Below are 11,659 nucleotides of genomic sequence, written 5' to 3' on the forward strand. Positions count from 1 at the left end.
GTGGACTCCACAGGGCTGCGCCAGACCCGAGCCTCCTGGGAGGGGCTACACTGAGCCCAGCACCGGGGTGTGAAATAGAATTTATTGTGGCTCTGATTATGTACACGTGAGATGTGCCTGGCCAGACTGGCCGGGCTGCATGGTTTGTACAATAAATACATCCGCGGGGCCCGCTCTCCGCGGCTCCAAGCGCCCGCACCCGCAGTTCAGTCCAGCTTCCGGGTGCCCAGCTTCATGGGGCCCTTGGCTGCCTTCTTCTCGGCGCGTTTGGCCTCCATCTCCCGCCTACGCTCCTCGCGCTTCTTCCGGGCTAGCTCGGCCTTCCCTTGCCCTGGGAGCAGGAGGAGGTGGGCTGAGGGCTCCAGGAGCACAGGGGGCTCGGCTGCCCAGCCGGCACCTGCCCCAAGGTCAATAAGCCCCAGTTCACCAGCTGAGCGAGGGGAAGCACTTACGGCTCTCTGTCTCCAGACCCTCCCAGTTGTCATCGCTCCACGAATCAGGTCTCAGCTGAAAGCAAAGTGTGGCGGGAGTGGGCATGGACTCCCAGCTGAGGTCCACCCCAGTCTGTACCCTCCCCATGACAGGCGCCACGTACCTGCGCACCAGTCTCCCGTCGTGCCGACAGGGCAGCAAAGGGATCACCTTTGTCGCTGGGCTCCGGGCCACCCCAGTTATACTCACTGGCCAGCCGTGTGCCCTCAGGGGGCGGCTCTGGGGGACTCGGCTCCTGCCAGCCCTGCTCCCATGAGCCCTCCGCGTCCCAGCTGCTCCAGTCTGAGTCGGAGGATTTGACATCCAGGCTGCTGGTCTGCAGAAGGTGGGGAGGTCGTGCCCGATGGGGTGGGGGGAGCTGGCCCCACCCCCATAGAAACACCCGTGTCCCACTCTGCTTACCTGCCCAGCTCGGCTAGCCTGGCCCCCAGTACTCCAGTCTTCCTGCTGGACCAACACCGATTCGGCCTCCTGCTGCAGTGTGGCAAGGAGAGGACGGCCATAGACAGGCCAGCCGGCACCCGAAGGGCCAGGAAGCCTGCTAGCCCCTTCCCAGCCATGGGCTCTACCCTTTCTTCTTTTGCATTCCATCTCATTTGCTCCTCAAGCCTTGTTTCCCAACTAGAGTGCGCGTGCCATCCCTCCTCTGAGGCTGGGGAGTACGATCTAGCTGGTCCGCACCCCTCCCCACAGCCCCAGGCCAGAGACTGCCGTCAGCAGGTGGAGAAATCGGGCCCAGAGGCCTGTCCCCATTCCCTTCAGCGTAGCCCCATCCATCCTCGGCAACCCCCTCTCCATAGGCCTGGGAATGGCCGCTCCTTGCTGACCACTGGAGCCAGTGGGCAGGACTGGGACCAGAAGAGAGTGAGGAAGACCAAGGGGCTGCCCCCCAAACCGCCCGCCTGGACTCCCATTCCCAGCCCTGCTCCCGGGAGCCCTTGGAGCTGAGTGGGTGTCCGCTGCCAGCTCTTACCCACCAGAGCCACTCCAGGACGCCGCCTCACCAGGGACGCCGTGCAGATGAGGACAGGCGGGACTCCAGCCACGGCCACCTGAGCTCCTTGAAGGCAGGCTTCAACCTGTGAGCTGGAGTCGCCTAGGGAGACCCCTGAGCCCCACTCACCTCCAAGCTGCCCCAGTCTTCATCGTCCCATCTGTCGGCAGCACTGCGGTCCTCTGCCGTGTCTGTGCCCTCCTCTTGCGTCTCCCAGGGGCCTGGGCTTGCGGGTGTGGCAGGGACAATGGTGGGGGCCGGGGCGGGAAGTCCTGAGGAGCAGAGGCTCACTGAGCTCCCGTACACTGGGACCCAGGAAGGTCTCCAAACAGGGAGAGGTTGCTGGGGGGCGGGGGGGAGGTGTAGGGAGGGAAAGCTCACGAGGGGACTAGACTCTGCCCTGTCCCCACATCCCCACGGCCACGCCAGGGGAAGCCAGACAGAACAGCTCCTGGGTGCCGGCACCCCCGAGCCCTCTGAGTCACAGAAGCGGCCACTCTGGGACACTCACCCTCAGGCGTGGGTCTCTGGGGGACGTTGGTCTCAGCCGGGGCGGCTGCTGGGTGTGCACGGATCAGCTTGGAGGTGAGCGAGGAGACCCCTGTCACAGCCCAGCCTGCCCAGCTGGCTGCCGCCCCTCCCATGCCGGGGCTGGATGCTGCGTGGACATCCTTCTCTGGGCAGTGACAGAAGGCAGAGACAGGGACAGTCACCCCAGGCTCTCTATGGGGAAGGTGACAGGAAGGCAGGAACTAACACGGAGCAACTTGTAGCAGCCCCCCTTCTCCAGGCCGGTGCTCTCCCCTGGGCGGGATGGGGGCGGCGGGGAGCCGTGGTGTCCGGTCGGCTCCCTGCGGTTCTAGCTTCCAGATACTCCAGTGAGGGGCAAGGGGGCCATAAAAGGTGACGGTCAAAGACGTGGTGGGAGGGAAAGGGAACACGAGTGTGAGCCACTCACCCACTTCAGCCAGCTGGGTGGGGTCCTCGGACACAGACTCCAGTTTGGACAGGAAGCTTCGAATGGCCTTAAAGGCCTGTGGGGGAGGAAGGGGCAGAGCTGAGGCCTCCAGGGTTCCCAGCCAGGGCCCGCCTACCCCCCGCCCCCCCACCCCCAGCCGAGCCCTAGCTCAAGGCCACGCCCAGCTGTGCCTCACCTGGTCTCGCACAGATTTCTCCGGATCCACAGTGAGGCCACAGAGCACAGGCAGGATCTTGTGGGCACAGTCGTTCATCGAGTAGAGGTTGTGGGTGGCCGCAAAGCCCAGGACACCCGCCACCCGGGAAGGTGCAAATGGGTCCTTAGTGGCCCGGCTGAAGGCAGAGGTGAGGACCCTGTGCCTGGTCTGGGGAGGGCCGGAGGGGAGGGGTCCTGAGTGCAGGGTCCGTCCTGGGACCCAGGACCACCAGACCTGCTTCCCAGAGCAGAGCCATCTACGGATGCCCCCCGCCCCCAAGTCAGAAAAACGTGAGCTAATCACCGACAAATGCAGAGACTTTTTACTGAAAACTCAATGTTGGCTTCTCCTCCCAGATCAGTGGGTTCCTGCTGCCTCAGGACAGTGGGGGCTGGAGCAGCAGCTGCCTTGGGGCTAGGGCCTGCGCCTCTCTGCCAACCTGTGCACTGACATCATTCATTCATTCATTCGTTCGTTCATTCACTCATTCATTCCTGCTATGTGTCTGCATTTGCAAACCCTGGCCGAGGGGCTGCCCACAGCCTTGGGGCCAAGCAAGCCGGAGTTCGGCTCCCAGACCCCACACCATCGGCTCTCCGACGCTGGGGCTGGGGGGATGACCGCACAAGGAGGCCTGGCCCCGGAGGATGCTGGGCCCCAAGGCAGGGACAGAAGCCCCAGGCGGCAGGCTGGGCACTCACACCAGCACTGAGGTAGGAGCCGATCTTGCCCAGGCAGACGGTGGTGTTGCAGCGAATGGGGCCCTGCTCGTCCTTGGCCTGCAGCCGCGCGAAGTGCTTCATCAGCTCCACGTTGAGGTTGGCCTCGTTCAGCTTCGGGGCCAAGAGCAGCATGGACTGCGGGCGTGGGGGCGGGGTGGAAATTGGGGGCCACAGCCAGCAAAGCGCCACGGGGAGGAGTGGCCTCCTGGGAGGGTGTGGAGGCCGACAGGGACACTGGGCTCTGACAGGACCCGCCGAGGCCCTCCCTAACCTGCCTCCCCAGCAGGTCCTGGTCCCTACCCGGAACGCTGAGGAACAGGACCTTCTCTGTCCCCTTCACCCTACAGCCTCTGAGGTTTGCTCACACTCCTGTCTCCCGTCTTTCTCCTTCTGCTCTCTCTTGCGTGCACTCGACTCAGATGTCCACAGAGACATCCCCCCACACACACTCTACCAGCTGGCTGGAGGGGAGATCACCAGGGACCTCTGTGTTGCTAAGTCCAATGGCCAAGTCTCCATCCAAACCAAACCCAACCCCTCAGCGCTGTGACATCCCCAAACTCTTCCTCCTGGAGACTTCCATCTCTGGTCCTCCAGGCCCCCGCCCTCTCCTGGTTCCCCTCGGACCTCACTGGCCACTCCTTCTCAGTCTCCTGTGGCCGAGATCTCACTGTTCGGAGCCCCAGAGCGGCTCCCCAGGCCCCTCTCTCGTACACCACACCGTAGGTGACCTCACCCCCTTCGTGGCTTTGAAAGCCCTAAAAAGTGGGCAATGCCCAGGTGAGCACCTCCGGCCCAGGCTTCTTCCTAAAACTACACACATGTACAACCAGCGGCCAAACAGACACCCGCACCTGCCTAAGAGACGTGGCCAAGAGCAGACCGACCTCTTCCCGCAAAACTGCTGCTCCCAGTCTTCTCGGTAAATGGCAACTTAACCTTCCAGCTGCCCAGGCCAGAAACCTCGGAGCCATACTTGGCTTCACAGCCACCCACGGGCACATACCGCCTGCTCGCCCCCTTTGGAACGTGGCCCCTTCTGTCCACCCGCTACTGCCATTCAGATCGGAGCCCCCATGACCTCTCAGACGCCACCTCTCTGCCCCTTCAGCCACGCTAACCCTCCGCAGCTACTCCTCCATTCCGGGCACGTGCTGGCCTCCGGATCTCTGGGCACAGTCCCTCTGCACGGAGCACGTTTCCTTGCCATCTCCCCACAGTCCGACCCTTTGCCTCCTTGAGTGACACCTCCCTGGCAAAGGCTTCCCTGACTGCTGTTCTCAAAACTGCAAACCCTTCTCTTCACACTCTGTGACTTTCTAACACAGTTTTTCTTTTTTTTTTTTTAAAGACTTTATTTATTTTAGAAAGAAAACACTCGTGCGTGCACCTGAGCAGGGGCAGGAATAGAGGGAGAGGGAGCAGCAGACGCCATGCTGAGCGCAGAGACCCGCTCAGGGCTCGATCCCAGGACCCTGAGATCATGACCTGAGCTGAGAGCAGGAGTCAGTCAACCTACTGAGCCACCAAGGCGCCCCCTAACATATCTTTTCTAATTCTGTTTCCCGTCTGGCAAACCCACTCTCCATCACCTCCAAAAGCAGCTCCACGAGACAGACCCTGCATCCAAGCACGGGCCACAAGGCTGGGCACTTAGAGAGTCTCAGCCAGTGTCCACTGCGCGGAGGATACAGGCCATGTCCGTGCTGCCCTCCGACCAGCTACTGAGCTGCACCCGGGGCCTGGGCCTATATGCAGGATGGTGCCTGCCCCTCCCCTAACCTCCTCAGACGCACAGGCCCAAACCAAGGCCTCTGTCCTCGTGTGAGCCCCCTCCAAGCCTTGGAAAACCAGGGCACACCTACCTTGACTGTCTGCTCTCGGATGGCGGGGTTGGTGTCCAGGAAGCCATGTACGACGTGGGGAAAGATCTGTGTGTTGACTGTGGGCTCATCCAGGTACTGAATAAACTGTTCCATCTGGGGCCCGGTGTTGGGGGAGGGAGGTTGGTGAGAACACAGTCAGCCGCTCCTTGCCTAACCACAGCCACCGGCCCGTTTCTCGGCTTGGTTATTTCCCCTACACATGCACTGGCCGGCCAGGTGAGTCTCCTGAGCCTTCTACCTCGCAGCTGGCCTTTCTCTAGCCTTAGGGCCACATGCAGTGATGAGAGGCTAGGACGGTGCTGGGAAGAACCAAGGACGGGGAGCGGGAGGGTCCGGCCTGTGTCCTGCGCCACGCCCCTCCTTAGAGCCTCCACTGTCTCTTCTGTAAAAGGAATGATCGCCCCCACCCGGCAAGTGGCTCAGGGAGGGCTGGCCTGTTTGGCAGTCGGAGAGGGAATGACACCTGGGAGCCTCTAGGACTTCCTGGCTCGAAAGAGGCCCCTCCCCTCGATCCCAGAGATCATGTCTGATGCTCCCGACTGCCCTGGTGTTGGCGGGAGAGACACTACCCCCACTCTGAATGGCTCAGGTGACCAAGCCGAGAGATTGGGTTGCAAGGGGAAGGCCTGCAGCCCAGGGAGGCTGTGCCTTCCCAAAGCTGCCGAAGAGCCCCACGACGGTCTCGATTTCCTAGGAGCCTAGGCTTACCAGCCCCTACTGTGTGTGTCTGGGGAGAAGTTTCCAGGGTGCCACCTGGAAGTCCCTGCCACCGGCCTGGGACTGGAGGTGAGGCAGGGGTTCTCCCCAGCAGCCAAGGTGGGGTCCGGGTGGGGTAGAGGGGACAGGGTCTAACCACAGCCCCCACCTGCTGGAGGAGGCGGATGCGCATGGCCCGGTCAGTGGACGAGAACATCTTGACCACGACAGGGATGATCTGCTGCTGGTACTCCTCAGCGTTGAGAAACTTGCCCACCTTCGGGAAAGAGCAGGAGACGGGGCTCAGCTGCCTCCATGGAAGCGGGGTGACCTTCCTGGGCTCATTCATTTTCCTTGGGCTCCCTGCTTGGTTCCCAGGATGGGGATGGGGTGACAGTGCCGGGAGCAGGGCGGTGCTGCGGCGGCCCTTCTGCCCGTCCACCTCGGGCAGCTCTGCCCGTAACACCTTTCTGGGTCAAGGCAGCCTCTCGGGAGGCCAATGAAAGGTCTGTACCCCTCCGTACAATCAGGCCCCAGTACACTGCATGGACACACGTGCACACGGAATTCTAACTATAATTCTATCACTTCTGGAGATTGCCAGCCATATGGGATTTGCTTGCTGTCTTCCCCCTTCGTGGAAAAGTGGTCAGAGTGGGGAACGGCAGGTGCCCAGGTAAGGTGTAGGCTGGGGTCTGGGGAAGGCGGAGAGGATCCAGCCGCCAGTTGTCAAAAGAACACAGGGTGCCAGGAGGTCAGGAGGGAGGATACAAAGTGGGGTGGTGAGCAGGCGATCTCCTGGGCCCTGGAAACTGGGGTGCACAAGTCAGATCAAGGCTGCTGTCTTGGGGAAACGGAACAAGGTCTATAGGCTCTGAGTAAGGGGTCTGCGGGGAAAGAATTTAGAGGCACAGGGTTTCCTCCCCCCAAGGACGAGAAGGCCCTGCAGCCTCCGGGACGGCCGATCAGGTGTCCCTGGAGAGCGGAACCGATGGGCTCTCGGCGGCGAGCTCCTCAAGCACGCGGGCGGGTGTGCGTGTGTGTGTATGAGTGTGGGTCTGCCCTAACCGGTCTGTCCCTCCCCCATGGCCCTCTCTTTTGCCACTCAGCCCCCCCCCCCCCCCCGGCCAGGGTCTGGGCCCCCCCGCGCCCACCCACCTTGAAGAGCGGTGTGAGGACGACAGCCCCGGCACTGCCGAACTCGAAGGCGGTCAGCAGCTGCGGCAGCACCTTGTGCCGGCAGAAGTCCTCGGGGAACGAGTCCAGGCTCTTGCTCAGCTCTTGGAAGAACTTTTGCTTCTCAGCCGGTTCTTTGATCTGGGGGAACAAGGACAGGATACAAGTAGGACATCAGCCTAGTCACGCCGTTCCTCAGCTACGGGCAAGGACAGGGGGTCGTCCCCCGACCCTGCCTGAAAGACAACTGAAGCGCGTGGCTGCGGGAGGCCAGCGGGGCTGCCTTCAAATCCCAGCTCCCCCTCTGAGCAGCCACGTGACCTTGGCTAAGGCCCTCCATCTGTGAGACGCGGTAACAACTACACCACCTCACAGAGCTGTCGTGCGCGGGAAACCTGTCAGCTCGGGGCCTGACACGCGATCGTCATTCCCGTCACACGCGGACCTGCTGCTGGGAAAGCAGCCGCTGGGGACAGCAGGCCGTTTGTCAGCCTTGCCTCCCCTCCTCACCCTAACCCAAGTGTGAGGACCATTAACCCCGGCACACAGAGGAGGACACGAAGGCTCAGACAGCGAAGGGGGCTTAGCCCATCGCCCGGGCCCCAGCTGGGCGGGCGTTCGTGGCAAGCTGTGGGGAAGGCGGGGAAGGCGGGGATCAGGTACAGTTGACCCCCAGACCTGGTCCTCCCGCTGAAGCCGGACAGGCCAGGCTGTCGGCCCAATGGTCCCGTCAACCTCCCTCTAAGGCCGTCATCCGCACAATTCACATTCCCTGAGGGGAGACTATAGGCCAGCCAGAGTTATATACTGAAACCTTTACGCACGTTAAATCATCCCCCCCGCAACTTTATGAGACAGGTGCTAACACAATCTGCATTGACTCCACCAAGGAAGCTGATGCCCAGAGAGGGCAAGGAATTGGCCCAAAGCCACACAGCTGCTAAAAAGCAGTCAGGGGAAAGTGTGACTCAGGGGTCCGGTCCCTCCACGGTGCTGCCTCCAAGGAAGAGGTGCTCACCCCCTCACGTACAGACAAGGAGGCTGAGGTTCAAGGTCACCAGCCAGGAGTGATGGGGTAGGGAGTATGACCTAGTCCTGGCTGCTTCCAAAGTTCTGTGCTCACTACTGTACCCTCGTTTCCCAAGCTGCTGCCTGGCCTGGAAGAGCTGACCTCTGGCTGGGGATGAGGAGGACCCGGCTGGCGCCAGAGCAGCTCAGGTGAGCGCAGGAGGCAGGCTTCCTGCTCTGACAGCGCTCATGGGGCACCGGGGCCCAGAGGAAGACCCAACCACACTCCAGGTTGCCTAGCTGGGCCCTCTCCACTGGTCTGCCCAGTGATGGGAAGAGGGGCCCTTAGGCGCTGCCCTCCCACAGTCTCCTGGGACTGGCCAGAAACAGCCATCGCCTGTGGAGTACATTTTAAGCAGGGCAGCGGGGTGAGGAGAACTTCGCATAACAAAGTTCCTGCTGCCCCCACACCGCGCAGGAGGCACGGGGCTCAGCGTTTCCAGCGCTTCTGCCTCAAGACACCGCCCAGGTTCCCCAAGCTCTGAAGAGTCCACGGCCCCTGCTCCATCAAGGTCTGTGCCAGTGTCTGTCACTCCTCCCCAACTCCAGATTCTCAGTCACTTTTCTGTGTGCCCCCCACACGGCCGGGTCAGAGCAGGGATCCAGGTCCGAGCCTTCCTCCTTCATTCCCTACAACAACCATGGGCCCGCAGAGACCACTATTGCCCCCATTATACAGATATGGAAACTGAGGTTCAAGGAGATTAAGCCAAGAATCCCTTCCTCACACCTTTCCATTTGTTGTCCCCTCTGCCTGGAACATTCCTCCCCAGTCACCATCCCCAAGGCTCCCAGTCTTCGGGTCTCAGCTCAGATGTCAGCCCTGAGAGAGGCCTTCCCTGAGCGCCCTGACCCACTATTTCCCTTCCTGGTATTTACCCCTGTCCCGGGGAGCACACATTTCCTTTTACGTATTTCCTGTCTCTCTCTGCCAGTGAGAGTCCCCTGAAGTAGGTACTGTCATTAGTAACGTGTGTCAGACAAGTCACACAGTAAGAGTTGCTACCAGGATTCAGGCCCAGAGAGCCTGGTGCCATAGTCCCTCCTTGTCTCCCAGGGTCTAATTATAAAGGAGCCCACAAAGTAGGGAGAGAGGGCCGGGGTGAAGAACACAGGAACAAAGCGCAGAGGGGGCTGGGGGGGGGGTTGGGCGGCTCACCTGGATCTCTTCCAAGAAGAGGTTGGTCTCCACAAAGCGGTTGTTCATGAAGCCACCTGGCGCCCGGCAGTTCTGCAGGAAGCGGGCTGGATTGGGACGCACCTTGGGGTTGGCGCCAACTAGCTCGCAGTAATGGGGCACCAGCGATTTGGGGATCTATGGGAGAAGGGTCAGTGTCAGGGCAGGGCTGGCTGGCCGGCAGAGAGGAGCTGGGACTGGGTCAGACACTCACCTTCCCAGGATTGCGCAGGGCAGCCGCCCGAGGTAGGGACCCATTGAAGACTTCCCAGATGAGGCAGCCCAAGCGCCACATGTCAGCTGACCTGAGGCAGGGCAGTGACCAGAGCTGCTTGAGGCCCTGCCACCTGCTAGCACAGGCCTCCTACCTGCCTTGGGCACCAGACCCTCACTGCATGGCAGACGCTGAGCTATGTCCCTCAGCTGACCCTCCCATCAGGAAGAGAGAACCCTGAGAAGCAGGGTGCAGGTTCATTAGTCCCATTGGACAGATAAAGAAAGTGAGGCTCACTAAAGCAAGTCACACACCCTTCAACCTCAGAACCACCAAAACACACTCAAAGCCTGTATTTATCCTGCCCTACCTCCCGGAGGCCCCTGCTTCCCTCCCCAGCTGAGCAGCAGGGGACAGGGGGGCGTGCCAGCTAGCTGAGGGGTCCCGAGGCTGCAGAAGTTTCCAGAATAGGGCAGGCTGGGACGTGCGGCCCCCAGTCACCCACCATTTCTCTCTGACTGCTCTGCCACTGCCATCCGCCAACTCCGGGGGGTCATACTGCTCAAGTTCGGGGACCCCCTTCCGGGGGGGCCCCCCACCATTGCCCTGGGACGAGTACATGTAGTCCAGGCCCCCCAGCTTCCACTCGCCGGCGCGGTCCACGAACACAGCGGCCATGCAGACGTTGTTGTGGATGAGGCTGCAGTCATTGACCAGGAAGCTGAGGGCTTTCTGGGGGCAGAAGGAGCCATCACACTCCCGCAACCCGGGGCCCCCACCCCGCTCTCATCACCACTGCCCCCCACCTCACCACAATCTGGTGTAGCCCCCAGGAGAGCTCCAGCTCCTTCAGGCCACCGGCCTCAGCTCGCTCCTTGAGGTACATTTTCAGTGGGGTCACTGCCTCTGTCACTACATGGAGGCATTTGTCTGTCTGAAGAGGGGGACATGGCGGGAGAGGAAGGGGAGATGAGAGGCCCAGGGAGACAGGTGGAGGAGGGGGACTCAAAGGTGGGGGTGCCCAGGCAGAAGGGGTGGAAACAGGGGCAGGAAGACAGAAGACACGACGGGGAGACTGGGAGAAAGCGCGGGGCGGAGATGGGGCAGCCTGGGAGGCAGGTACCTCCAGCCCATCGATGTAGGCCAGAATGTTGGGGTGCCGGAGAGTTTTGAGGCGCTTGAAGGCAGCTTTGGCCACCTGGGTCTGCTCGTCGGCACCGGGCTTCACATCGTACACGAAGACGGACACAGGGCTGCCTGTGGCCTGGGGGGAGGGCAGAGGGACCTGAGGGATGTGGGCCGGGCCCGGCGACCACTCCAGCTCCGAGACGGTCGCAGAGCGTCCACGGGCCGGTCTCTCCCCAGGTCAGACCTCGGACACGGAGCCGGGCCCACGTGACCCCGGTTCCGTCCGCCTGTCGTCCCTCGGTCCCTTCCGCCCGCCACGTCGGCACTGCCCGGCCCCCTCCCCCGGCCCGTCGCCCCGGAGGCTCCGCAGCCACGTCAGGCGGGGCGCGACGCGGCGGGGCCGGCGGCGCTGACTAGGCGAGGCCGAGGTCGGCCGCGGCCTGCGGAGCGGGGCGGCGCTCACCTTCTTGCGGCCGCGGTGCAGGACCCAGGGCCCGGGCGGGCCGCCCTCGGGAGGGTCCGGGCTGAGCTCGAACGGGAAGTCCCGGACTGGGTCCCGAGCAAAGAACCACATTGTCCCCACCGCCGCCGCAGGCTGGGGACGCCTCTGCTCCGGATCCTCCGGCCGCCTAGCGGGGCTGGGCGGGGCGAGGGCGGGGCCTGCGACGGTGGGCGGAGCAGTTGGGGCGGGGCGTGGGCGGGATCGGGGGGCGGGATCGGGGGCGGGGCCGGCGGCGCAGAGGCCAGCTTCCAGGCAACCTGGCCAAGCACTTGCTGGACAGGCGCCACCAGTTACCTACCAGTTACTGTATGGGCCTGGCAGGTCACCCAAACTCTCTGAGCCTCTGTGTCCTTATATCTAAAATGTGGGTGGTAGTACAGTCTACCTCCCAGCGTTATTATGGGAATGACAACTTGAGAAGGAAGAGGG

At 62.4% G+C, this 11,659-nt stretch overlaps 1 protein-coding gene across 2 annotated transcripts; it reads right to left on the reverse strand.

The window, feature by feature from the left end:
- Positions 1 to 61: 61 nt before the first annotated feature.
- Positions 62 to 11,369, reverse strand: SCYL1 (SCY1 like pseudokinase 1). Of its 2 annotated transcripts, none has more exons than XM_046014798.1 (18): positions 11,192 to 11,369; positions 10,724 to 10,864; positions 10,412 to 10,534; positions 10,106 to 10,332; positions 9,601 to 9,691; positions 9,369 to 9,524; positions 7,124 to 7,282; positions 6,135 to 6,242; positions 5,249 to 5,362; positions 3,363 to 3,518; positions 2,641 to 2,829; positions 2,445 to 2,520; positions 1,998 to 2,162; positions 1,616 to 1,758; positions 895 to 963; positions 596 to 808; positions 453 to 507; positions 62 to 331 (listed from the first exon to the last, which is right to left on the reverse strand). In XM_046014798.1, exons 1-18 carry the CDS (start codon positions 11,300 to 11,302, stop codon positions 207 to 209), a joined length of 2,421 nt encoding a protein of 806 aa, XP_045870754.1. In that variant the 5' UTR covers positions 11,303 to 11,369; the 3' UTR covers positions 62 to 206. The 2 variants fall into 2 exon arrangements, with proteins under 2 accessions (XP_045870754.1, XP_045870753.1); XM_046014797.1 differs by having other exon boundaries at positions 895 to 966.
- Positions 11,370 to 11,659: the final 290 nt, after the last annotated feature.

This window comes from Meles meles, chromosome 8, assembly GCF_922984935.1.
Source record: "Meles meles chromosome 8, mMelMel3.1 paternal haplotype, whole genome shotgun sequence".
Taxonomy (NCBI): Eukaryota; Metazoa; Chordata; class Mammalia; order Carnivora; family Mustelidae; genus Meles; species Meles meles.